Source organism: Rhincodon typus, chromosome 3 (genome assembly GCF_021869965.1).
Source record: "Rhincodon typus isolate 14 chromosome 3, sRhiTyp1.1, whole genome shotgun sequence".
Taxonomy (NCBI): Eukaryota; Metazoa; Chordata; class Chondrichthyes; order Orectolobiformes; family Rhincodontidae; genus Rhincodon; species Rhincodon typus.
This window is the reverse complement of record NC_063334.1, coordinates 45,873,246-45,899,489: the sequence shown is the minus strand read 5'-3', so window position 1 is coordinate 45,899,489 and position 26,244 is coordinate 45,873,246. Positions and strand designations below refer to the sequence as shown.

At 41.9% G+C, this 26,244-nt stretch overlaps 1 protein-coding gene across 4 annotated transcripts in view; it reads left to right on the top strand.

Annotated features, from left to right (window-relative positions):
• The window catches only part of zdhhc21 (zinc finger DHHC-type palmitoyltransferase 21), a 118,613-nt gene that overhangs the window by 76,445 nt on the left and 15,924 nt on the right, over nucleotides 1–26,244 (top strand). For all 4 annotated transcript variants that reach the window (XM_048595377.1, XM_048595376.1, XM_048595375.1 and 1 more), the window contains 2 exons: nucleotides 5,199–5,310; nucleotides 21,248–21,386. In XM_048595377.1, coding sequence (XP_048451334.1) covers nucleotides 5,199–5,310; nucleotides 21,248–21,386 — 251 coding nt within the window. The remainder of the gene's footprint in view (nucleotides 1–5,198; nucleotides 5,311–21,247; nucleotides 21,387–26,244) is intronic.

Below are 26,244 nucleotides of genomic sequence, written 5' to 3'. Positions count from 1 at the left end.
GGGGCTTGGGGTGGGAGGAAGGACAGGTTAGGGAGGCGGGGACAAGCTGGGCTGGTTTTGGGATGCACCTCCCCCCTCACCCCCATTCCAGGCCCCAAGAAGACTTTCCACATCAAGCAGATGTTTACCTGCACATCTGCTAATGTGGTATACTGTATCCGCTGTTCCCGATGTGGCCTCCTCTACATCGGGGAAACCAAGCGGAGGCTTGGGGACTGCTTTGCAGAACACCTACGCTCGGTTCGCACCATTTCAACTCCCCCTCCCATTCCTCAGATGACATGTCCATCCTGGGCCTCCTGCAGTGCCACAACGATGCTACCCGAAGATTGCAGGAACAGCAACTCATATTCCGCTTGGGAACCCTGCAGCCCAATAGTATCAATGTGGACTTCACAAGCTTCAAAATCTCCCCTCCCCCTACCGCATCCCAAAACCAGCCTCTTCGACCTGTCTGTCTCCTCTCCACCTGCCTTCTCCTCTATCCATCTCCCCCTCTCTCCCTATTTATTTCAGAACCCCCTTCCCCTCCCCCATTTCTGAAGAAGGGTCTAGGCCCGAAACATCAGCCTTCCTGCTCCTCTGATGCTGCTTGGCCTGCTGTGTTCATCCAGCTCTACACCTTGTTATCTCTTGAACTTCCATGTTGCCTGCCACTTCAGTACTCCATTCTGTTCCCATGTCAACATTACTGTTTAAGGTATGTTGCAGTGCTCCAGTGAAGCTCAACACAAGCTGGAGGAGCAATACCTCATCTTCTGCTTAGACACCATACAGCCTTCAGGACTCAGTATCAGATTTAACAATTTTAGAGCGTTAACACTCAATTTCTGGTCAGTAACCTCCTACAATATCCCTGGTCCCATCATGAAATGAGGTTGCTTTCAGAACACCCAACCCATTGTCAACTACTAAGTCCCCATTATCACCTTCTAGCTTCTCTTCTTCACTGACTTACCATCAACAAATTGCTTTGCCTGCCCATTCCTTTTTCTCCATCTCTGGGCTCCCTCTCCACCTATCTGCTTGCTCCTTTTCCTCCTAACTCCATCATAAGCTTAAATACCACCTTTTCCTAGCTGCTTCTCATTCTGAAGAAAAATCACAGGACTCAAAACATTAACAGCTCTCCCTCCACAGATGCTGCCAGATGATAAAACCATAAGACTTAGGAGCAGAAATTAGGCCATTTGGCCCATCAGCTATGCTGTGCCATTCAATCATGCCTGATAAGTTTCTCAACCCAATTCTCCTGCTTTCTCCCTGTAACCTTTGATCCCCTTGACAATTAAGAATCTATCTATCTCTACCTTAAATACACTCAATGACCTGGCTTCCACAGTCTTCTGTGGCAGTGAATTCCACAGATTCACCACTCTCTGGCTGAAGAAGTTTCTCCTTATTTCTGTCCTAAAGGGTCTTCCCTTTACTCTAAAGCTGTGCCCTCAGGTCCTAGTCTCTCCAGCTAATGGAAACATCTTCCCAACATCCACTCTGTCCAGGCCGTTCAATATTCTGTAAGTTTCAATCAGAACTGCGGAGTTTCTCCACGCATTGTTGTTGTTGTTTGTTTCAATTCCTCAATTCTTTGTTTCATCATAAAAGTATTATACTTCTGAGTAACTCGAGTCACATTAGCAGGGAAAAAATTGAAAATGTTAGGGGTGCAAATGGACAAGAGGGTCCTGATTGAAGTACATATCTCAATTAATTCGTGGGACAAGGGTGTTGCTGTCTGGCAAGCATTTATTGACCGTCCCTAATTGCCATTGAGGAAGTGGTGGTGAGCTGTCTTCTTGAACTGTTGCAGTCCAAGTGCTGTAGATAGAGCCTTACAGAGAAAATTTCAGTATTTTGACCCAGTGAAGGAACAGCATTATATTTCCATATCTGGATGGTGAATGACTTGGAGGGGAGCTTGCAGTAGGTGCTCCCATGTATTTGCTGGCTTTGTGCTTGCAGATGGCAGTGGTTGTGAGATTGGAATGTGCTGTCTAAGGATCTCTGGTGAATTTCTGCAATGCATCTTGGAGATGGCACACACTGCTACTGAGTGTCAGTGGTGGAGGGAGTGGATGCTTATGTGTGTGGTGTGAATCAAGCAGATTAGTTTTACCTAGATGGTGCCAAGCTTTTTGAGTGTTGTTGGAGATGCACCCATCCAGGCAAGTGGTGAATATTTCATCACACTCCTTCCTTGTGCCTTCTGAATGGAGGACAGGCTTTGAGGAGTCAGGACGTGAGTTATTTTCTGCAGTATTTCTAGCATCTGACCTGCTCTTCTAGCCACTATAATTATACAGTGAAAACCAAAAGAACTGCAGATGCTGTAAATCAAGAACAAAAACAAAGTTGCTGGAAAAGCTCAGCAGGTCTGGCAGCATCAGTGAAAGAAAAAACAGAGTTAATGTTTTGGGTCCAGTGACCCTCCCTCAGAACTGTTGTTGCTAATTATGCAGTGAGTCCAGTTGGGTTTTGTGGTCAATGCTAACCCCAGGATGTTGATAGCGGGGGGTTCAGTGATGGTAACATAGCTTCTCATCCCTGCCATAAGCCTATTGAATCAACCTGTTTGACAAATTTCTGCATGGTAGACTGGTGAGCAAGGTTAGATCATATGGAATCCTGGGAGAGCTAACCATTTGAATACAAAATTGGCTTGAAGGTAGGAGACAGACGATAGTGGTGGAGGGTTGCTTTTCAGACTGCAGGTCTGCGACCTGTGGTGTACCGCAAGGATCGGTGCTGGGTCCATTGTTCTTTGTGATTTATATAAATTATTTGGATGTGAATATAGGAGGCATGGTTAGTAAGTTTGCAGATGACATCAAAATTGGTGGTGTAATCGACAGTGAAGAAGGTTGTCTCAAAGTACAATGAGACCTTGATTAGATGGGGCAATGGACTGAGGAGTGGCAAATGGACTTTAATTTAGATTGATGTGAGGTGTTGAATTTTGGTAAGGCCAATCAGGGCAGCACTCATACACTTAAAAGGTCCTGGGGAGTGTTGCTGAACACAGAGACCTGAGGGTGCAGGTTCAACGATCCTTGAAAGTGGAGTCGCAGGTAGACAAGGTAGTGAAGAAGGCATTTGATATGCTTGCCTTTATTGGTCAATGCATTGAGTATAGGAGTTGGGAAGTCATGTTGCGGCTGTACAGGACATTGGTTGGGCCACTTTTGGAATACTGCATTCAATTCGGGTCTCCCTGCTACAGGAAAGATATTGTTAAACTTGAAAGCTTTCAGAAAAGATTTACAAGGAGATTGCCAGGGTTGGAGATTTTGAGCTATAGGGAGGGGCTGAATAGGCCAGGGCCTATTTACCTGGCTAAAGGGGGACTCTATAGATGTTTATAAAATCTTGAGGGGCTTGGATAGGGTGAATAGCCAGGTTTGGGGATTCCAAAACTCGAGGGCATAGGTTTAAGGAGAGAGGGGAAAGATTTAAAAGGACCTAAGAGGCAATGTTTTCACATAGAGGGTAGTGCTTGTGTGGAATGAGCTGCCAGAGGAAGTGGTGGAGGCTGGTACAATTACAACATTTAAAAGGCATCTGGATGAGTATATGAATAGGAAGGGTTTAGAGGGATATGGGCCAGATGCTAGCAAATGGGACTAGATCAGTTTCGGATATCTGGCTGACATGGATGAGTTACACTGAAGGGTCTGTTTCTGTGCTGTATATCTCCATGACTCTATGGGAAATTCATGACTTATAATCAATCTCAATGTTGCGTGTGATGCTTGTGGATTGAAAATGTTCCAAATTTATTAACATTATTTTCAACTTGTTTCCTTGCTTTCATTTCATCCTATTCCTTTTCCTCATTAGTTTCCAAAATGATTCGCAAATTAGAGGTAGATCTTGCAGACATCAAATCTGATTTTTTTTTTCTGTGCTGTTGATTTACGGGCATGTAATTTCTGTTGCTATATATGAATGCGTAATTTTTCATTTGCATTTCTTTGCAAATGTTAGGTCACAGAGTACCCATGAATATATTAATATCTACAAGGTTATCTTCTGCAAGTTGAAAGAAGCAAATGTGGCATTCTTCTGAAAGAAGCAAAGCTAGGCAAAGTCCATTTGGATGTGAACATGTTACAGGCTATCATCTTTGTTCCAAGATTAATCATTTCTTTGACATATAAGAGTACTGAGGTAAATAAATGTAGGAAAGACCATTCTTCTGTCATCTGTGCTTAAGTCTTTGTCAAATCTTTCAAATACAGAGAATAGAAGGTACAGACAATAACATCCCTTTAGTGGTACAATTGTCACCTCCAACATTGATTCAGAGGTGTAGATAGATTTGAACTTACTGTGTACTGATGGTTCATTTACTACAGATGATGCATTGAAAGAGACCCTATTGGCTTATTTCTCAGATTCTGATCATACTAAAGACATTGTTGTACGCTCTGCCTGCTTGACATTATTTATTGGCTTTGAAGCAAAACACAATTAAATTCTTCCTTCCTTGAATATAAATTCCACCAATGTCTTAAAGGTGAATTTGAACTCTTGCCCCCAGAGCCTGCCTCTGTAAATTACTAACGTAATGATGTTACCATAATGCCACCATTTTCCATCAGGTTTATTTCCATTCTGTATCCTTTCTTGTACCATAACCCTTTATACTGTTGCCAACCAAAAAGCTATTGCTTTCAATCTTATAATTTCAATTGAATATATACAGTCTTTTGAAAGAGCAAGTTCCAGAATTCTTTCTGTGTGTAGTAAGAGTAGAAAAGCAGAATTTGTTTTAATGTGAGAGTTTAATCTAGTGAAAAAAATTGCACAGCCATGGACAAAGTACAACTGCTTTAAGAGCCAGTACAGTCAAGTGGGGTCAAATGGCCTCTAGTACTGTAACAGTCTGATTCTGATTCCTGGTAAAAGAGTTTGCGGATGCATGCCTAATGAGAGTCAAAGCTCTGTGTCCCAGTTAAACCACTGCTCAGCACTTTCATATTTTTCTTCAAGTAATGAGATTATTTAATTGTTTACAATATGTTGCCTGATATCACATTCAAACACTGGGGAGGGACAATACATGTCATTGATTGAAAATGAATCTTCCTCCTCTGGGTTAAACATTTTATCTTCTTAAAAATGTCACTTTGGAGAAGTGGTCATTTCTATTGTCAGTCGGTAGGATTTACAAAACAACAAAATCTGTTTGTTTTCAGAAAGACAACTCTGGGAAACATGTTCTAAATGCAACAAGAGGAGACCAAAGCGGTCTCACCATTGCAGTAGGTGTGGGCATTGTGTTCGGAAAATGGATCACCACTGTCCCTGGTAAGCTTTTGTTAAACTTTCAAACCTGACACTGGAAAGAAATAACATTTACATATACACCAAAAATCAAACAAAACAACTTATGTGTGAGATTTGATAAGACCATAAGATGTAGGAGTGGAAGTAGGCCATTCAGCCCATCAATCTGCTCTACCATTGAATAAGATCATGGCTGATCTATGATCCTCAACTCCACCTTTCTTTCTTTTCCCCATAACCCTTAATTGCCTCACTGATTGAAAATCTGTCTATCTCTGTGCTGAAAATACTTCATCACAGCCTCTACAGCCCTTTATGACAAGAATTCCACAGATTCACCCTCCTCAGAAGAAATTCCTCATAGGCTCTGCCTTAAATGTGCAATCCCCTATTCTGAGATTATGTCCTCTGCTCCTACACTCTCTGACAAGGGGAAGCAACCTTCCCACATCTGCTCCATCAAGTCCCTGAAGTATCTTGTAAGTCTTAATAAGATTGTGCCTCATTTTTCTAAAGGAGTAGAGACCCAACCTACTGAACGTTTTCTCATAAGACATTTCCTCCTGACTTGGTATCCATCTGTAGTATCTCTAAAGTACCTCCAATGCCAGAATGTCTTTCCTTAGATAAAGGGGCCTAAAAGTGTCCACCATATTTCAGCTGTGGTCTTTCTAATGCCTACTATAGCTTTAGCAAAACCTCCCTACATTTGTACTCTATTTCCTTTGAAATAAAGGCCAGCATTCCACTTGCCTTCCCTGTTATCCACTGAACTGAGCTGCTATCATCTTGTGATTCAGGGGCAAGTACTTAAAAAATCCCCTGTTCCACAGCTTTCTGCAGTTTTTCTCCATTTAATTTTCTGCTCATTTATTCTTCCTGCCAATGTGCTTAACTTCATATTTTCCTGCAATATATTCCATCTGCCAAGTTTTTTGCCTACTCCCTTAACCACATGTAATATGGAGGAACTGTACATTTTGAAAATGGATCTCGTATGGGCACTGGATACAATCACTCAGAGTGTACACCGTGTTAATGGATCATGGTCTCAGAGCTACCATTTGTTAATTTTGATCAGATCATGCAGTACGGGAATAATAAATGCCACATTTGTAAGTTGTTGGTGCAGGATAAAGGAGGATTTTTATCATGGCTTAGAAGCCAATTCCTAAAACAGATAACCTACCAACTGACTAGATATTTAGACTGCTTTTTTGAATACTATTCTAACAGGTACTGTGTAGATCAGTTAGTGTAATGTTGCTAGTATGATGGATACATAATGTTTATTCAACAATGTTGTGGAAAAATATGTTGAAACTGCATATTAATGTGGATATCAAATGGAAAAGTCTTGCCCGACCAATCTTGTTGTTACTTTTCCAAAGAATTAATAAGAGTTGGCGAAGGTTTTGCATGGCCTGAAACACGCACAGGCTTTCAAAATGCCTTCAGGAAGGTACTGTTTAGTGAACTGAAGACTAAAGGCAGAGCACAGAGTCAAGGTATTGAGTAACTCAGTTGATAAAACAAAAACAGAAGTTTCTGGAAAAGCTCAGCAGGTCTGGCAGCATCTGTGAAGAAAAATCATAGTTAACGTTTCGGGTCCGGTGACCCTTCCTCAGAAATGATAACAAGCTGGTTACAGCGAGTGTGAGTTCAGGGAAATGGTGGCTCCTGACCTCATTTCAAACTTGGTGCAAACATGGAGTTAGGGACTGAATTTAAGAAATGAGGAGAGAATGACTGTCATTGACATCAAAGCTGCATTTGACCGAGTGTAGCATGAAGCAGATCTGGCAAAATTGGGGTCACTAAGAATCGAGGGCAAACACTCCATAGGTTGGAGTCATATTTGGTGCAAAAGGAAGATAATTGTTGTTGATGAGGGTTAGTCATCTCAGCTCCAGGGCATCTCTGACGAAGTTCCTAATATCCTTGGCGCAACCATCTTCCGCTGCTTCAATAATGATTTTCCCTTCAACATGAGATGAGAAGCAGAGGGTATTCACTGATGATTGCACAAATGTTCTGCACTATTCCTAAGTCCTCAGATACTGAAATAGTTCATGTTCAAATGAAACAAGACCTGTTTAAAGTTTTAGACTGATAAGTGCTAATTAACAATTGTATTACATAAGTGCCAGCCAGTGATGATCACCAAAAATAAGTCTAACTAGCATCTTTGACGTTCAATGCATCACTATCACTAAATTCCCACTATCAATATCCTGGAAGTTACCATCGACCAAAAACTGAATTGGACTCATCACGTTAAACGTGGCTACTGGGAGAGTCCAAAACTAGAGGGCATAGATTTAAGATGAGAGGGAAAAAACTTAAAAGGGACCTAACGAGCAACTTTTTCATGCAGAGGGTGGTGGGTGTATGGAATGAGCTACCAGAGAATGTGGTGGAGGCAAGTACAATTACAACATTTAAAAGGCATCTGGATGGATATAAGAATAGGAAGAGTTTAGAGAGGTATGTTCTAAATGCTAGCATATAGGACTAAATTTATTTAGGATATCTGATCGGCGCGGACAAGTTGGACCGAAGGATCTGTTTCCATGTTGTATATCTCTATGACTCTAAGAGCAGTTCAGAGGCTAGGAATCCTGCAGTGAGTAACTTAACTCCTGACTCCCAAAAGCCCATCCACTATCTACACAGGCACAATTCAGGAGTGTGATGAAATACTTCCCACTTGCCTGGATGAGTGCAGCTTCGACAACACTCAAGAAGCTTGACTCCATCTTGGAGGAAATAACCCACTTAGTTGTTTGTGGATGTAGTACCAGTCACTTCCTCCACCACTGAAACTCAGTAGCAGCAGAGAGTACCATTGACAAGGTGCACTGCAGAAATTCACCAAGGCTCCTTAGACTGTACCTTCCAACCTATAGGCACTATCGTTGGGAAGAACAAGGGCAGCAGATACATGGGAATGCTACCACCTGCAAATTCTCCTCCAACTCATTCACCATCCTGACTTGGAAATATATCTCTGCACCTTCAATGTTGCTGGGTCAAAAACTTGAAACTTCTTTGTTAAAATTATTGTGGGTCTACCTACAGAACTGGACTGCAGTAGTTCAATTTGGTAGCTTCTTAAAGACTGTTAAAGAAGGGCAATAAATACCAGCCAATGATATCCATACATCCAACAAAAGAATAAAAAGCACGGTTTGTGGTGGCTCAGTGGTTAGCACTGCTGCCTCACAGCGCCAGGGACCCAAGTTCGATTCCACCCTCAAGCAACTGTCTGTGTGGAGTTTGATCATTCTCCCCATGTCTGTGTGGGTTTCTGCCGGGTGCTCCGGTTTCCTGCCACAGTCCAAAGATGTGCAGGTTAGGTGGATTGGCCAAGCTAAATTGCCCGTAGTGTCCAGGGGTGTGTAAATTAGGTGGATTAACTGTGGAAATGTAGAGTTACAGGGAAAGAATAGGGGGATGGGTCTGGGTAGGATGCTTTTCGGAGGGACGGTGTGAACTTGTTGGACTGAATGGCCTGTTTTCCACACTGCAGGGATTCTATGATTCACTGTTGTTAAATATTTTATCTCTGGAATTGGAAGTACTTTTTGGCAGTAAATGGGATACATGTTGGAAACTAAGAAGTTTATATGTAAACCTAAAAAGGGACGAAGGGTACAGATACTCAGTTGACTAAAGCTAGTGACAAGCCAATAAGACCCAAAAAAAACTTGACTTGGGTAATAGAGGGAGAGAATTGCACACGAAAGAAAGCTATGCACCTTGGTTGGACCACACTTAGAACACCATGAACAGTTCTGGATTCAATATTATAAAGAAGGATGTAGCAGGCACTAGAGAATATACAAAAAAATTAGTAAAGATGATGTCAAAACTGAGAAGTTTTACTATTAGTTACTAGTGAACAGCTTGGGAATTTTGCTCAAGAAGGGATAAAGTAGAAGGGCCACAAGGTGGAAGTCATGATTATGAAAAGGATCTGATACAATCCATAAACATATTAGAATTATATTAGAATTGTTTATAGATTTTATTATAATATTGTTCCGACAAGTAATTGAAGTGAATAGTGTAGGGGCGTTTCAACAACACAATGGAGAAAAGAGCAGAGATTCCTGAGGAACATAAACACCTACATTCTGCTGCTGTACTTCCTCCATAATTCAATATAATAATATACCTGTGTAATTATAAATGATGTTTCTTTGTGAAGGCAAGTGGTTTCCAAAGACCATACCTCAGTCACTTTGCAGACTTATTGCAGTGTGCAGTAGCGAATGTTATAGATACAGTAACAAGTAACAAATGCAATGTCCGTTTTACTTTCTGCTGCAACTCAGAAAAAGAGGATTGATATTTATTCAAGTCTATGCAGTGGAATCTTACTCACCCTATAAATATCTCACAGATGGATAAATGGCATTTAGTCCTCTACTGTAGAAAGACATTATTATAATACTGTGTATTATAATTACACTGGTAGTTCTGATTTGTGGACATTTTTATAACAACAAAAAGTTTTAAAAGAATTTTAAAATAGTTACAGAAAAAAGGCAAAATTAGTGCACAGGTTCAAGTTCTAAATTGGTGCAAGGTGAAGTTTGATGGAATTAGACAGAAGCTTGCAGGGGTTGATTGGAGTAGTTTGTTTGCAGGCAAAGGGATCTCTGGCAAGTGGGAAGCCTTTAAAAGTGTGATAACTAGAGTTCAAAATCGTTATGTTCCTGTGAGGGTGAAGGGCAAGGTTGGCAGGTGTAGGAAATCCTGGATGACAAGAGATATTGAGGCTTTGACCAGAAAAATGAAGGAGGAATGGCTCAGGAACTTGGATCAAGGGAATCCAAGGAGGTATATAGGGGATACAGAAGTTTACTGAAGAAGGAAATCAGGAGGGCGAAAAGGGGTTATAAGATAGCTTTGGCTGAGAAGATTAGGATGAATCCAAAGAGATTCTTTAAGTATGCTAAAGGAAAAAGAATATCTACAGAGAATAGGACCCCTCAAGGACCAAAAGGGACATGAATGTGTGAAACCGCAAGAGATGGGTGAAGTCCTCAATGAATACTTCTCTTCTTTGTTTTCCGTGGTGAAAGACATGAAGACTTGTGTGAGTGGCGATATCTCGGGGACAGTCCATATGACAGTAGGGGAGGTGTTGGAAGTATTAGAATGTACGAAGATGGATAAATCTTCTGGTCTTGACCAGATATATCCAAGAACCCTGCAAGAGGCTAGGGAAGAAATTGTGGGGGGCCCTGACTGATATATTTGCATCATTGTTAGCCACGGTGAAGTCCCAGAAGACTGGAGGGTGGCGAATGTTGTGCCCTTATTCAAGAAGGGCTGCAAAGAAAAACCTGGGAATTATAGTCCAGTAGGCTTAACATCTTGTAAATTACTTGAGAAGATTCTGAGGGATAAGATATACATGCATTTCGAAAGACAGGGTTTGGTTAAGAGTAGTCAGCATGGCTTCGTGTGTGGGAGATCATACCTCACAAATTTGTTAGAGTTCTTTGATGAAGTGACCAGGAAGATTGATGAGGGCAGTGCAGTAGACATAGTCTATATGGATTTCAGTAAGGCCTTTGATAAGGTTCCACATGGAAGGCTGCTCTCGGAGGTTAGATCGCATGGAATCCAGGGAGAACTGGCAAATTGGATACACACTTGGCTTGATGGTAGGAAGTAGAGGGTAATACTGGAAGGATATTGTCTGACTGGAGGCCTGTAACCAATGGTGTACCTCAGGGGTCGATGCTGGGCCCATTGCTGTTTGTTGTCTATATCAATGATTTGGATGAGAAAGTACAAGGCATGATCAGTGAGTTTGCGGATGACACTAAAATAGGTGGCATCATGAACAGTGAGGAAGGTTATCAGAAATTGCAGAAGGGTCTTGATCAGCTGGGGAAGTGGGCCGAGAAATGGCAAATGGAGTTTAATATAGATAAGTGTGAGGTGTTGCATTTTGGAAAGTCAAATCCAGGTAGGAGTTTCATGGTGAACGTTAGGGCCTTAAGAAGTGTAGTGGAAGAGAGGGTTGCTTGGAGCTTAGGTACATGGTTCTCTGAAAGTAGAGTCACAGGTAGATAGGGCAATGAAGAAAACTTTTGGCACACTGGCCTTCATCAGTCAGGGTACTGAGTACAGAAGTTGGGAAATTATGATGCAGTTGTAGATGACGTTGGTGAGGCTGCACGTGGAGTATTGTATTCAGTTTTGGTCACGTTGCTATAGGAAAGATGCTATTAAACTGGAAAGAGTGCAGAAGAAATAGACTGAGGGGGGAATCTTATAGAAGTGCATAAGATCATGAGAGGCATGGATAGGGTGAATGCACTCAGTCTTTTTCCCCGGGTTGGGGAATTGAGGACAAGAGGGCATCAGTTTAAGGTAAGGGGGAGAAATACATGGGAACCTGAGTGGCAAATTTTTTTACACAGAGGGTGGTACGTATGTGGAATGATCTGCCTGCGGAAGTGGTTGGGGTGGGTACATTGAACAACATTTAAAAGGCATTTGGACAAGACAGGAAAGGTTTAGAAGAATATGGGCCAAGTGCAGGGAAATGGGCTTAGCAGGATTGACATTTTTTGTTGGCACGGACCAGTTTAGGTAAAAGGGCCTGTCTCCATGCTGTAGGACTCTATGACTCTAACAAATTCACTCTGAAAAAGTCATGTAACTACTTTGGCTACAAGACCAAGTCAGTGGCTTAGTATCTAGCAGCAACTCCCCATAGCCTGTCCACAATTTACAAGGTACAAGTCAAAAGATTATGATAGAATGCTCTCCAAAACTGAAAGAACTGCAGAAGCTGGAAATCAGAAACAAAAAAACAAAAGTGTAGGCTACGCTGAGCTTCACTTGAGCAATAAAACAAGCCTGAGACACAGATGTTGGCCAGGTAACACAGTATTGAAGTGGCAGGCAACTGGAAGCTCAAGGTCTTTTTTGCCGACAGAACGTAGGTGATCTCCAAAGTGGTCACCCAGGCTGCACTTTGTTCCCCTGATGTAATGGAAACCACATTGTGAGCAGCGAATACAGTAGACTAGGTTGAGAGAAGTGCAAGTAAACTGCTGTTTCACGTGGAAGGTGTGGTTGGGGCTTTGGATGTTGAGTCGGGAGAAAGAAAATGGGCAGCTGTTTGCAATTGCAGGAGAATAAGTATATGATATTCCAATCTCCTCTCTTGTCAGCCTTCCATAGATACTGTTCCCTCTTACTCACCCTGGTTCACTCCCTTTTCACTTCCAACACGTCCTCCATAGCCTCACGTCACCTTCCCCTCCAATTGCACTTCACTCAATCTAGTCTACTGCTCACAATGTGGTGTGACATTCTGTCCATAAAAAAGACCCTGAGCTTCCAGTTGCCTGCCACTTGAACAGACCACCATGCTCCCTGGCAAACGTCTCTGTCTCAGGCATGCTGCAGTGCATCTGAACTCCAAGGACCCTCTCTTCCACTACACTCCGGGAAACTAACTTGCACATCTTTAGACTGTGGGAATCAACTGGAGCACCTGGAGGAAATCCATGCAGACACGGAGAGAACTTAAGAGAACTCCACACATACAGTCGCCCAAGGCTAGAATCGAACCTGGGTCCCTAACGCTGTGAGGCTGCAGTGCTAACCATTGAGCCACCATGTTACCCATATATTGCTGTTCCTTCAATGTCAACAGGTCCAAATCCTGGAACTCCTTCCCTACCTACAGCACATGGATTGCAACAATTCAGTTGTCAAAGGCAACTATGGATGGGCAATAAATGTTGGCCCAGCCAGCGACACCCATGTCTCACAGGTGAATAACAAAAATAATGAGCTTGTGATAAGAAGGCCATCACGTGACATATAGAAGCAGAATTAGGCCATTTGGCTTATCAAGTCTGCTCAACATTCAATCGTGGCTGACATGTTTCTCAACCTCATTCTCCAGCCATCTCCCCATAACCCTTGATCACCTTTTAAATCTTAAATACATTCAATGACTTGGCCATCATAGCCCTCCCAGTTCTGCAGATGAACCCCATCCTTTGGCTGGAGAAATTACTCTTTATCTCAGTTCTAAAGGGTCATCCCTTCAATCTGAGGATATACTACTAGTGGAAACACCTTCTCTACGTCCACTCTATCCAGGCCTTTCAGTATTTTGTAGGTTTCAATGAAATCTCCTTATTCTTCTAAACACCCAGGACAGACCCAGACCACGCAACCATGCCTGATATGACAAGTCTTTCATCCCCGGGATCATTCTTGTAAACCTCCTCTGGACACCATCTGAGGCCAGCACATTCTTCCTTAGATATAGGGCTCAAGACTGCACACAATATTCCAAATGTGGTCTGACCAGAGCCTTATACAGTCTTAGCAGTGTATCTCTGTTCTTGTATTGTAGCCCTCTTGAAATGAATGTTAATGTTGCATTTGCCTTTCTAACTTCCAGTAGAACCTGCATGTTAGCCATAGGACAGCTTCTGACTAGGACTACAAGTCCTTATGTGCTTCATATTTCCACAGCCTTTCCCCATTTCGAAAATCGTCTACACCTCTATTCTTCCTACCAAAATGCACAACATCACAATATGCTACAATACATTCTGTCTACTACTTCCTTGCTCACTCTCCAAGCCTGTCCAAGCCCATCTGTAGCCTCCCTGCCTCCTCATCATTACTTGTTCCTCCACCTATATTTGTGTCATCTGCAAACACAGCAACAATGTCCTCAGTTGCTTCATCCAGATCGTCTATGTAATGTGTGTAGATGTGGTCCCAACAATGCCAGGCGTCACTGGTGCCATCTGTAAAAGAACCTTTTATCCCCACTCTCTGCCTTTTTCCAGTCAGCAAATCCATGCCTGAACCTTGCCTCTAACACCAATCATAGAATCAATCATAGAATCCCTACAGCATGGAAACGGGCCCTTTGGCCCAACAAATCCATACCGACCCTCAGAGCATCCCACTCAGACCCAACACCCTATAACCCACTTAATCTACACATCCCTGAACACTAAGGGCAATTTAGAATGGCCAATCCACCTAGCCTGCACATCTTTGGAGTGTAGGAGGAAACCGGAGCACCCGGAGGAAACCCACGCAGACACGGGGAGAATATGCAAACTCCGCACAGACAGTCCAGGGGCTCTTATCTTACGTAGCAGCCTCTTGTGCAGCACATTGTTAAAGACCTGCTGAAAATCCAAATAGATCATGTCTACTGACTCTTCTTTGTCTAACTTGTTCATGACTTGCTCAAAGAATTCTGACTGATTTGTCAGGCATGACCTCCCCTTGATGATGCTGAGTCAGCACAATTTTTCCATGTACTTCTAAGTACTTTGCAATCTCATCCTTAATAATGAACTCCAAAATCTTACCAATGACAAAGATCAGACTAAGAAGCTTATAATTTCCTGTCTTCTGTCAATCTCACTTCTTAAACAGGGTGTTACATTTGCCATTTTCTAGTCCTGTGGAACCTTCCTGACTCCAGTGATTCCTGAAGGACAACCACCAATGCCTCCATAAACTCCTCAGCTATCTCCTTCAGAACTCTTGGGTGTAGTCTTTCTGGCTAGGATAATTTATTCACCAGCAGATCTTTCAGATTCCCTAGCACCTTCTCCATAGTGATGGTCACAATAGTCACCTCTGTCCTTGACTTGCTTGAAGTTCTGGTATGCTACTGGTATCTTCCACCATGAAGACTGATGCAAAGTACTCATTCAGTTCATCTGCCATTTCTTTGTTCCCCATTACAATTCCTGTAGCCTAATTTTCCAGTGGTCCAATGTCCACTCTTACCTCTCTCTTACCTTCTCTATATCTAACAAAACTCTTGCAATCTTCTTTATTCCTAGTTAGCTTACCCTCTTATTTCATCTTCTCCCCTCTTATTGCTTTTTTTTTAGTCATCCTGTGCTGGTTTTTAAAAGGCTTCCCAATCGTCTGACTTCCCACTTACGTTCACCACAATGTATGCTTTCTCTTTTGCTTTTCTGCAGTCCCTGACGGGTTTGGTCAACCATGGTTGCCTCATCCGCCCCTTTTAATATGCTTCTTCTACCTGGGGATGCGTTTCTGCTGTGCCTCCCAAATTATCGCAGAAATCCCTGCCGTTGCTGCTCCACTGTCTTCCCTGTGAGTTTCCCCTTCCAATCAACTCTGACCAGCTCCTCCCTTCTGCCTTTGTAGTCATCTTCACTCAATTATAGTACTGTTACATCTAATTCCTGCTTCTCCCTCTCAAACTGCGGGGCAAATTTTATTATATTGTGGTCACTGCATCCTAAGGGTTCCTTCACCTTAAGCTGCCTCATTACACATCACCATATCCAGAATTGTCTGTTCCCTGGTGGGTTCCTGCTCCCAAAAAAAAATCTTGTAAACATTCCATGAATTCCTTTTCTTGGGGTCTGCTACCAACCTGATTTTCTTAGTCCACCAGCATATTGAAATCCCGATATTATTGTAATCATACCCTTCTTACATGCTTTTTCTATCTCCTGATTTATATTCTTCCCCACAGGGTCTTTGAACCTTTGGGTTTCTCAACTCCAACCACACAGATCCTACACCTTCTGACTCTATATCTCTTCTTGATATTAATTTAATTTAATTTCTTACTAACAAGGCAACCCCGCCCCCTCTGCCTATCCTTTCGATAGGATGTGTATCCTTGAATGCACAGTTCCCACCCCTTATACAGCCCCGTCTCTGAGACACCCTCAACATCGTACCTGCCACTTTCAATCAGAACTACAAACTAATTTACCTGGTTTCATATACTACATGAATTTAAGCACACACCTTCACTACTGTGTTGACTGCCACCCCTCCTCATAGTTGTCCTTTACCTGCTGTGTCTGAAGTTAGATTCCTGAGCCTTTCCACACTGTCCTATTACTTGTTCTGGAAACTTTAATAACCACTGCTGAGCCCTCTGCCCCCTTAACCTTTTTCATACAACTGACACCACACAACCCTCCTCCCCTCCCCCACCCGCAAACACCCACCACCACCAACATTAATTAGTTTAAAACTCTATCCATAGCCCTAGTTATGCAGTTTGCCAGGACTCTGGTCCCAGCATGGTGAAGCCTGTACCAATAGAACAGGTCCCTCTTTTCCCGTTTCTGGTGCAAATGTCCCATGAATTCAAACCCATTTCTTCCACACTAATCTTTTGTGGCTCAGATTGTAATCTGGAGATTATTGCCTTTTTCGTTCTGCTTTTGAATTTAGGCCTTAGCTGCTCAATCTCCCTCATTAGAACGTCAGGGTCTTTTCCTCCCCAAATTCCTATGCAGCCCAGATGAGATATTCTGAACCCAGGTACTCGGCAAGCACCAGCCTTCTGGACTATCCACCCCTGGCCATACAGAACAGTATCTATTCCCCCGACTATTCAATCCCCGATTACATCTGCATTTTTCTTTTCTCCCCCTATCTTGAATGGCTCCCTCTACTACAATGCTATGGACAGTTTGCTCATCCTTCCTATAGACTCCACTCTCATCCACACAGGGAGCAAGAATCTCAAACCTGTTTACAAGCTACCTTTTGGATCCCTCTACCTGCCTCGCTTGTCGTACCCACCTTCCCCTGACGAGTTACCAAATTCAAGGTAATCTAAGACATGTGACTGCCTCCCGAATCAGAATGTCCAGGTAACTCTCCCTCTCCCTGTTGGGTCGCAGTGCTTGGAACGTAGACTCCAGCTCATCAACTGAGTTATACTTCCTCAAGCAACCAACATTGGCTACAGATATGGTCACTGTGAACCATAATGGGGTCCACCAGTTTTGACATCATGCAGGTACGGTACATTGCTTGGCCCTGCATCTCTATTTTATTTACTTTGCTCTTAATTTGATTTTAACAATTTCCTACTGGTCTTTTAGTTTGTAACCTGAAAATATTGCTCCTGTTTACCTTCAATCTGAAAGTAATTTATAATAGATTGTCAAATTAGCAGCTATTACTAATGTACTTACAATTTTCTTGTGATGTACTTTTTTGCTGGCCCCCAATCCTGGGCTTCAACTTAACCTGTGAAAAAATCTCACAAACTATGAACCAAAAGAGCGAGCAAAAAGCATCTCTTCCTCTCTGTATGAAATTCCCATATTGCCTCCAAATTCCCTGAACTATGTACTCACTTGGGCTGTGTCTCTCTTGGATGTGATTTCTCCTTCCTGATTGTGTGCAGATGCATTATTGACTAAATGGAACAGTTCAAAAGAGAATAAGGTCAATGGATTATTTCAGAGATAACATGTTTATGACCTCTACAGGGACTGAATGTCCTGTATGTATCATTATCTTGAAGGTGGGAGGAGAGTGAGCAATTAGAAAAGCCTATTGGATTTTAGGTTTCCGAGATAGAAGTATTGAATACAACAGTGGAGAAAAATGAATTTGCAGCCGGAGTGAGAATAGAGTGAAAGTTGGGGTAGGAGTGAATGCGAACAGCAGCAAAAGTGACATTAGAATCAGAGTGAGACCAGCAAGTGCATCAAATAGTTAGAAGCTGTATTTTCACAAATAATTTCAACGTAATATTACAGAGAAATGATTAATGATTATTGGGTGAGTACTTTGACTTTTTTCTAAAAGCTAAGCTGAGAAGTGTAATATTTCAATCAAGTCACAATAGCAGGAAATTCATGAACAAGAGAATAGATCCAAATATATTAACTTACTCGGCTGTCGATTTGTGGGGAGATATACATTTCATATTAACATTGTAGTGCAACTCGTTGAATTGCTAATACAATGACTTAAAGCTGGTTAGTTAAATTATACAAAAAATGTGACAACACAGATGTTGTGTTGCAGCTGCAGTTTGTGGGCTGAGTGAACACCAGTGTGATCCCTGCAGTATGTGTCTACAGCTTGAGGAGTTTCCGCTCAGAGTTGTTGAGCTAATGTTTCAGCTTTGAACATTGCAATGCCTCAATAAGAGAGAAAATTAGCTGAATAGCCACATCCCTGAGTTGGTACTTCAAATTTGACTTGTGTCAGGGACAGGAGGTTGTGACAGTTGGTAAGACAGATATAGCGATCCAGAAGATAGTAATGCAGCCCTTCTATGGGCTTATTCTAATTGGGGGATTAAAAGGAACCTAGTCACAGCAGGGGACGGTATAGTCAGACAGTAGTTGCTGTTCTGAGCAGCTGCTAGCATGAGTCTCAAAGGCTGCTTTACAATCCAATGCAAGAGTTAAGAACATCTCCTCTGCACTGGTGGGTGTTATGAAGCAGAAGTTGACCCCCACCCCCCCCACCATCCCTCCCCGAGAACTAAAACCAAAACACCCAAAGAGGAGCACCTCACCCTATAATCTGTGAAAAGAGCGTGAAAAGTGGGGTAACCTGCCTTTCGGCAACTTCTAGTGGTTATAAAAAATAAATCCATGACACTTACTTTAAAATCAACAAGTAACAATTTATTTATTTAACTCTAATAATGAACAATTTAACTAAACTATTAACAAACTGAATAAATCCTTTCTAACTACTGACTATTGCCGAATAAAGCAAAATTGTAATGGTATGCTGTTCCAATAAATGCAAGTCCTACGTATATATAAAAAAAAGGATTTAGTCTGTGGAAATTACAGCCAGGTTACTTGTTTTCCGGAATGTTCTGTGCTTTCTCCACTGATCCTTCTGTGAGGAATGGCTTCTACATCGATTCTCCTGTCAGGAATATTAACTAGTTGTGCTGTCAATACCATTGGTATTTAGATGGCGCTTTCTCTAAGACATAGAGAAGGCTGTTAGAGCTAGTGATTCTGTCTTGAGCTGAGAGCTGTTAACTCTGGTGGATGGTATTAGCTCTGGAGTTTTGTTCAACTGCCTCCTCCTTTTACACCCTTGATGACATATCAATATTTCTTACAGTAGGATTGGTCCTATGTTATCAAAACCATTAGATTTAAATTTAATAGGTTTTTGGTATCTAAGTGCCTGGTTCAAATTGATTGGCTAAATTAGCCTGCTAACGGCCTTTTGATCCAAATGTTTTAATTTGGGTGCTGCCTGCGTACTTGCAAACTTTCAAACTGCTGCTCACAAATTTCCATTTTAAATCTCTAAGCACAGAAAAAGTAAGTCATCTTTTAAAGGGATCATCCAATGCTTTTCTCCCTAGCGTTTTACAAACACCAAGTTCTAACTTCCTGCCCCCAATCCACAGGTACTCTACCCAACTTTGCAACACATCACACCTTAAAAAGAAATTAACCATCATTATGAAAAATGGCTTTTTTTTTTCCTTTTAAAATCTTAATTCCATTATATTCCCAGATCCATAGGTAATTAATCGAGAGTTGCACATTGTATACTAATTCTATTTATAGACAACATTGAACACTACTGTTTCTATCTTATATAAACATTTTTCTTTTAAACTCGCAATAAATCATCCACAATAATATTTTCACAACCTGCAAAATGTACAATCTATAACTTAAGTGCTTGTAATGTGAAACTCCAATGAAATAGTTTGGTGTTCTTGTCCTTAAATCTTTCCAGAAATGTCAAAGGATTGTGATTGGTAAACAGAACTGTCTCTGATGCATTGTTTGCAATGTAAACATTAAAATGTTGTAAGGCCATTGCCAAACTCAATAACTCCCACAGTCTCTAAACCGGACTGAATATGACTAAGACTTGTGAACTGAGAAGCATGAAGAAGCTTTACCCTTTACACTATAAGTGTTTGGGCAAAGAAACAACTTGGTAAAGAGCCAAGCAGTAAAGAACTTTGTACTTACAAAAGCTTAAAAGAAGAAATCTACCTTACCTATGCAAGATATACCTCATATATACTTGGGTGTGCGAACCCACATGCTGTCTGTTTTGGCTAATGAGATTGTACCTGTGAGCTAACTCTAGTGGCTACGGTATAATGAGTATTTATGACAAGCTAAAGAATTCAAAGCAAATTCTCATGATGAATGGTAGGAAACCTGAACTGTCTGAAAGGTTTTGAGTACTTAACAACAAAACATAAATCACCAGCAGGGAAAGAGAATCTTTGACTCCTCAGCGATAGAATACCCCATTAAATGCTCCAGGCGGGCCTGGAAAATTGTGTCCAGTATCTCCTAAACTTAAAGCATTCAAACTATGTTGCGTTGTGGTATCACCCATGATTAAGTATTGAAGGGTCTAGGGTGAAACTTTGAACAGTGCTTCGAGGATGAAGGAGATCACCTGAAATCTGACCTACACATGTTGTCTACAATGAGTGCAGAATTATTGATTCTGGTGCTTCAAGCCATATTTGGAATAAGAGATGAGCTTTCATACCGATTCCATGAATAACATTTGCAGTCTGCCATTATTTGACTTGTATTTTCTTACTACCTTTGTATATGAAGGTTGCAGATCAACAAATAGATGTGGTGACTAGTGATGAAGCATCAATTGTAAGAAATTGTGGCTTTATTTGAGGAAAGCATTGTCCGGAAACTCATATTGCCGAATGATGTTTGGTTCAAAGTAAGCTTTTATAAATTACTGGGCGGCACGGTGGCTCAGTGGTTAGCACTGCTGCCTTACAGAGCCAGGGACCCGGGTTCACTTCCACCCTCAGGCAACTGTCTGTGTGGAGTTTGCACATTCTCCCCGTGTCTGCGTGGGTTTCCTCTGGGTGCTCCGGTTTCCTCCCACAGTCCAAAGATGTGCAGGTTAGGTGAATTGGCCATACTAAATTGCCCATAGTGTTCACGGATATGTAGGTTAGGTGGGTTACAGGTGGATGGGTCTGGGTGGGATGCACTGAGGTTTGGGGTGGATTTGTTGGGCCGAAGGGCCTGTTTCCACACTGTAGGGGTTCTATATTCTATATATATTTGTAAATGTAAAAAATGAGTGTATTGTTCAGCTTCCACCCCTCTCCCTCAAACATACATACAAAACCATCTCTTCACAGGATAAATAATTGTGTTGGAGAGGACAATCACTGGCTCTTCCTACTGCTATGTTTCTACACAGAATTCCTAAGTTTTTTGACCCTTCTCTTCAATTTCTGCCAATATTACTACCTTGAACCTCTAACAAAAGTAAAAGAGGTAAGAAAATTGCTTCAATGTTTCCTCTTGTGCTGATGTTAAATATCAAATTTGTTCGTATTTCTCCCAAAAGCACTTATGGCCATACAGTGAGTTACATTGTTTGAACAGGATACAAGGCCATAAATCAATTCCACGCCGGACACTTTTGTAAATGCTTTAACTTATTTGTGGTTGCTATAGAAACTTATTATGCTCCATACCAAGGAGGCCAAGAGGGTGAACTGGGAACCAGTTACCAGGAAACCTGCCTGGGATGACGCTCTCTCTGTTTACTCTACCTGTTAAATGATGCATCTTGCAGTCACTTCTCTGGCTTTAGTAAATGGCAACAATTAGCAATTATTAAGTTGGTTGACACATCGCTCCGTCCACCCCCCCCCCCCCCCCCCCCCCCCCCCCCCCTCCCCCCACCTTTCACTATGTAGTAAACTCTGCACCAATTTCCAGAATGGGCAGCACAGTGGCTCAGTGGTTAGCACTGCTGCCTCACAGCACCAAGGACCAAGGTTCAATTCCACCCTTGGTAACTGTCGATATGGAGTTTGCACATTCTCCCTGTGCCTGCATGAGTTTCCTCCCAAAACAAAGATGTGTAGATTAGGTGGATTGGCCATGCTAAATTGTCCATAGTGTCCAGGGATAGATACAGAATAATACAGCACAGAAACAGGCCCTTCGGCCCATACTGGTCCATGCTAACCATGGTGCCCAATCAGCTAGTTCCAATTACCCGCATTTGGTCCATAACCCTCTAAATCCTTCTCAACCATTTACCTATCCAAATGGTTTTTTAAATATTGCTATTGTACCTGCCTCAACCACTTTCTTCAACAGCCCATTTCATATTTACACCACTCTCTGCATGAAGAAATTGCCCCTCAAGTCCTTCTTAAATCTATCCCCTCTCACTTAAACCTATGCCCTCTAGTTTTCAATTCCCCATCCCTGGGAAACAGATTATATGTATTCATCCTATCTTTGCCACTCATGATTTTGTACACCTCAATAAGGTCATCCCTCATTTTCCTATGTTCCAAGTAATAAAGGCCTATACTAGCCTCCTGGTTCCGGCAACATCCTCGGAAGTCTTCTTTGCACACTTTCCAGTTTAACTATGACTTTCCTATAACAGGGTGACCAAAACTGTACACAATCCTCCAAGTGCGGCCTCACCAACGACTTATGCAACTGTAACATAAAGTCCCAACTTCTACAGTCAATGCCTCAACCGATGAAGGACAGCATGCTAAATGCCTTCTTCACCACCCTGTCCACCTGTGACACCACTTGCAATGAACTATGTACTTTTACTCCTAAATCCCTCTGTTCCACAACACTCTTCTGGACCTTACCATTTACTGTACAAGCTCTACCTTGGTTTGACTTTCCAAAGAGCAACACCTCACAGTTATCTGTATTGAATTGCATTGCCAATCATCAGCCCACTTCCCCATCAGATCAAGATCCCTTTGTAATTTTTGATAACCTTCCTTGCTATCAACAATACCTCCTAATTTTGTATCATTCCTTGTACATTCACATCCAGATCATTTATGTACATAACAAACAACAAAGGTCCCAGCACCGACCACTGTGGCATACCACTAGTCATAGGCCTCCAGTCTGAGAAACAACCTTCAACTATCACTCTGTGCTTCTACCGTCAAGCCAGTTTTGAATCCAATTAGCTAGTTCTCCCTGGATCCCATGCAACCTAACTTTCATGATTAGCCTGCCGAGGGAAACCCTGACAAAGGCCTAAGTAAATGTCCATGTAGACAACATCCACTCCCCTACCCTCATCCACCTTCTTGGTTACTTCTTTGAAAAGCTGTAAAAGATTTGTCAGACATGACTTTCTGCACACAAATCCATGCTGACTATCCTTAATCAAAACTTGACTATCCAAATGTTGGTTGATCTGGTCCCTCAGTATCCTGTCTAATAACTTGCCTACTACTGAGGTCAAGCTCACTGGCCTGGAGTTCCCTGGCTTGTCTTTGCTATCTTTCTTAAACAATGGAACAACATTAGCCATCTTCCAGTCTTCCGGAACTTCACCAGTGGTTAAAGATGAAGCAACACTCTGTGTAAGGGCCTCTGCAATTTCTTCCCTAGCCCCCCAACAATATCCTAGGAAGGACTTGATCAGGCCCAGAGGGTTTCTGTAACTTAATGAGCTTTGAGGCTTGCAAACACCTCCTCTCTGATAATGTGTATGTGGTCCAAACCATCCTCACTTGTTTTCCTTACTTCCTTAACATCCATGATTTTCTCCTCAGTAAACACTGAGGAGAAATATTCATTAAAAATCTTCCCCCGTCTCCTGTGGCTCCACACATAGACGGCCATGCTGATCTTTAAGGGGATCTATTCTCTCCCTCGCCACCCTTTTACTCTTATATAGCTATAGAACATCTTGCAATTATCTTTAACCTTATCTGCTGGATCCATCTTATAACCTCTTTTTGCTCTTCCGATTTCCCTCTTCAGTGTGCTCTTGCACTCTTTATAGTCATCCAGGGATAGTCATCACTTGAGCCTGATAGCTTAAACCCAATGTATGCCTTTTTTTTTCCTGCCCCTGACTCTTGATATGATACTTTTAAAAGCCTTCCATTTGCCAGTCATTCCTTTTCCTTCTAACAGACTCACCCAATCGACCTCTGCTAGATCCCACCTAATGGCCCAAAAATTGGCCCTGCTGCAGTTCAGCACCTTAACCTATGGACCTGTCCTATCTTTTCCTATAACTATGTTAAAACTAAGACAGTTGTGGTCACTGGACCCAAAGCCTTGGACCTCCCACCTCAACAGCACTGTTGATGTATTCTAGTTATTCAAAAAGGCAACTCACCAGCAGCTTCATAAGTGCAATCAGCGACGGCCAATAAATTCTGGCCTTGTCAATAACATTTACGTCATATAAACAAATAACAAATGCTAAGGATGGCTCTCATCTTATTCTGTTTTTAACCTATCCATAATATCACTTGTGGGATCTCTCAAGGTGCTATCTTTGGCCCACCTACTGCTCATTTGATCACTTGCCCTTGGCAACATCAGCAAACTGAAGTTGGATGATGCAGATTGTCAACTCCACTTCATCAGCACTGATCTTGATCTGTGCACATCCTCTGAATAGTCAAGTTAAATATCAGATGGCCAGGCAAGCACAAACTGCCCCCAGATAGTTATTGAAAATAATGAATACATTGTCCTTATTCCTTTCTTTGAATTTCACTCTTTAACCATCAGTTCTGTTTCCCTCATTTTCAACTGTTTGAGGTTGAATTTAACTGTTCACAGACTCTCAGTTTATTTGCTGCTGAGCTAAGCTTTCAACATGGTATCCATTATAGCACCAAAAGTGCCTCCTTCTACCTGTTACAACCAAGATGGGAAGAATGCACTCTCTCTCACTGGTCCCATGACTACACGGGTCACAACATCAGTTTAATTGTTTCGCCCACTTCTAATGTGACAAATTGTATATTTTCTCAACAATAAGCTCAGAATAAAATGATCCATCAAACAGATTTCTATAAATCAACAGAAATATTGATTTGTTACAAAGGAAGTGTTTTTAACAATGATGCAAAATTGTAATATGCAAATATAAATGTTTAACCCTCTGATTAACCAAACACATACACAAACAAATGCAACACACATCAGATAAAGGGAAAAACAAAACTGATTTTCTCTCTATAGAGATTCACTTCAGAAAAAAAAACACTTTTTTTGGTCAATAAGTTTTAGTTTTTGAAGAAAGAAATAAAGGATAAGGTGTGGAATGTTCAGATGGCTGTCAATCTGATGTTCTGGCACAAAGATATGTGTGAGATCTGTTGCTTCATCGGGAAGCACAGTATCCCGGATTCTTCCACATGGTGTTGAAGAGGACAGTCAGGGATCGGACTGACTCCAGATCCCACACCGAACTCTCTACAAGAGATTTGTTCAGAAACAGGCGAGCTGGACTGAGAAACTCTTTTCCTTCCCAGAAGCAGAAGGAGAAACAACAACCTGACAGTTGTTAACCCGGTCAGGTGGTCTGCAGTAACCAAAACATTGTCACAGGACACATGTCTTTAAAGAAGTGCCCTTTAAAAAAATTGTTTACTAAGGTTCTTGAGTAGATTTGTAGCTCAGGTTGTGGATGCTGTGGTTGGTTCGCTCGCCGAGCTGTTTCGTTAGTTCGCAGACATTTCATTACCCTGCTGGGTAACATCATCAGTGCAGCCTCCAATGAAGTGCTGTTTTGTTTTCCCGCCTGGTATTTAAACTCCAGGGGTCCTTTGGATATCACTGCGACGGAAAACCGGAAATGAGGTAATGTGGTAATGAAATCCAATGGACCCCAGAGTTTAAATGCCAGGCGGGAAAACAAAACAGCGCTTCATTGGAGGCTGCACTGATGAGGTTACCCAGCACGGTAATGAAACATCTGTGAACTAACGAACCAGCTCATTGAGCGAACCAACCACAGAAATGAGTTTACTACCAGAAATTTTTAAAAATAAAATCACTAACAGCCATCTGTCTGTGCAATTCAGCCTATCCACTGATGAAACTCCTGTTTATAACATTGTTACTTCCAAATCTAATTCTCTATAATCTACTCTCCTAATTTACCACTTTTCGTAAACCTGGGCTCATTCCACTCTGTTGCTATCTCCTCAAATTTTGTTTAATTACTTCAATGTTCTCATTGACCTATGGTGACTCCCATTTGCAAGCAGATTTTAAATTCTCACTCTTGTATCTAAATCCTTCCATTGCTTCGTTTTCTGTTTACTCTGTTACCTCTGTATCCAGCTAAACAGATATTGGAGACCTCTGAATTGCTCCA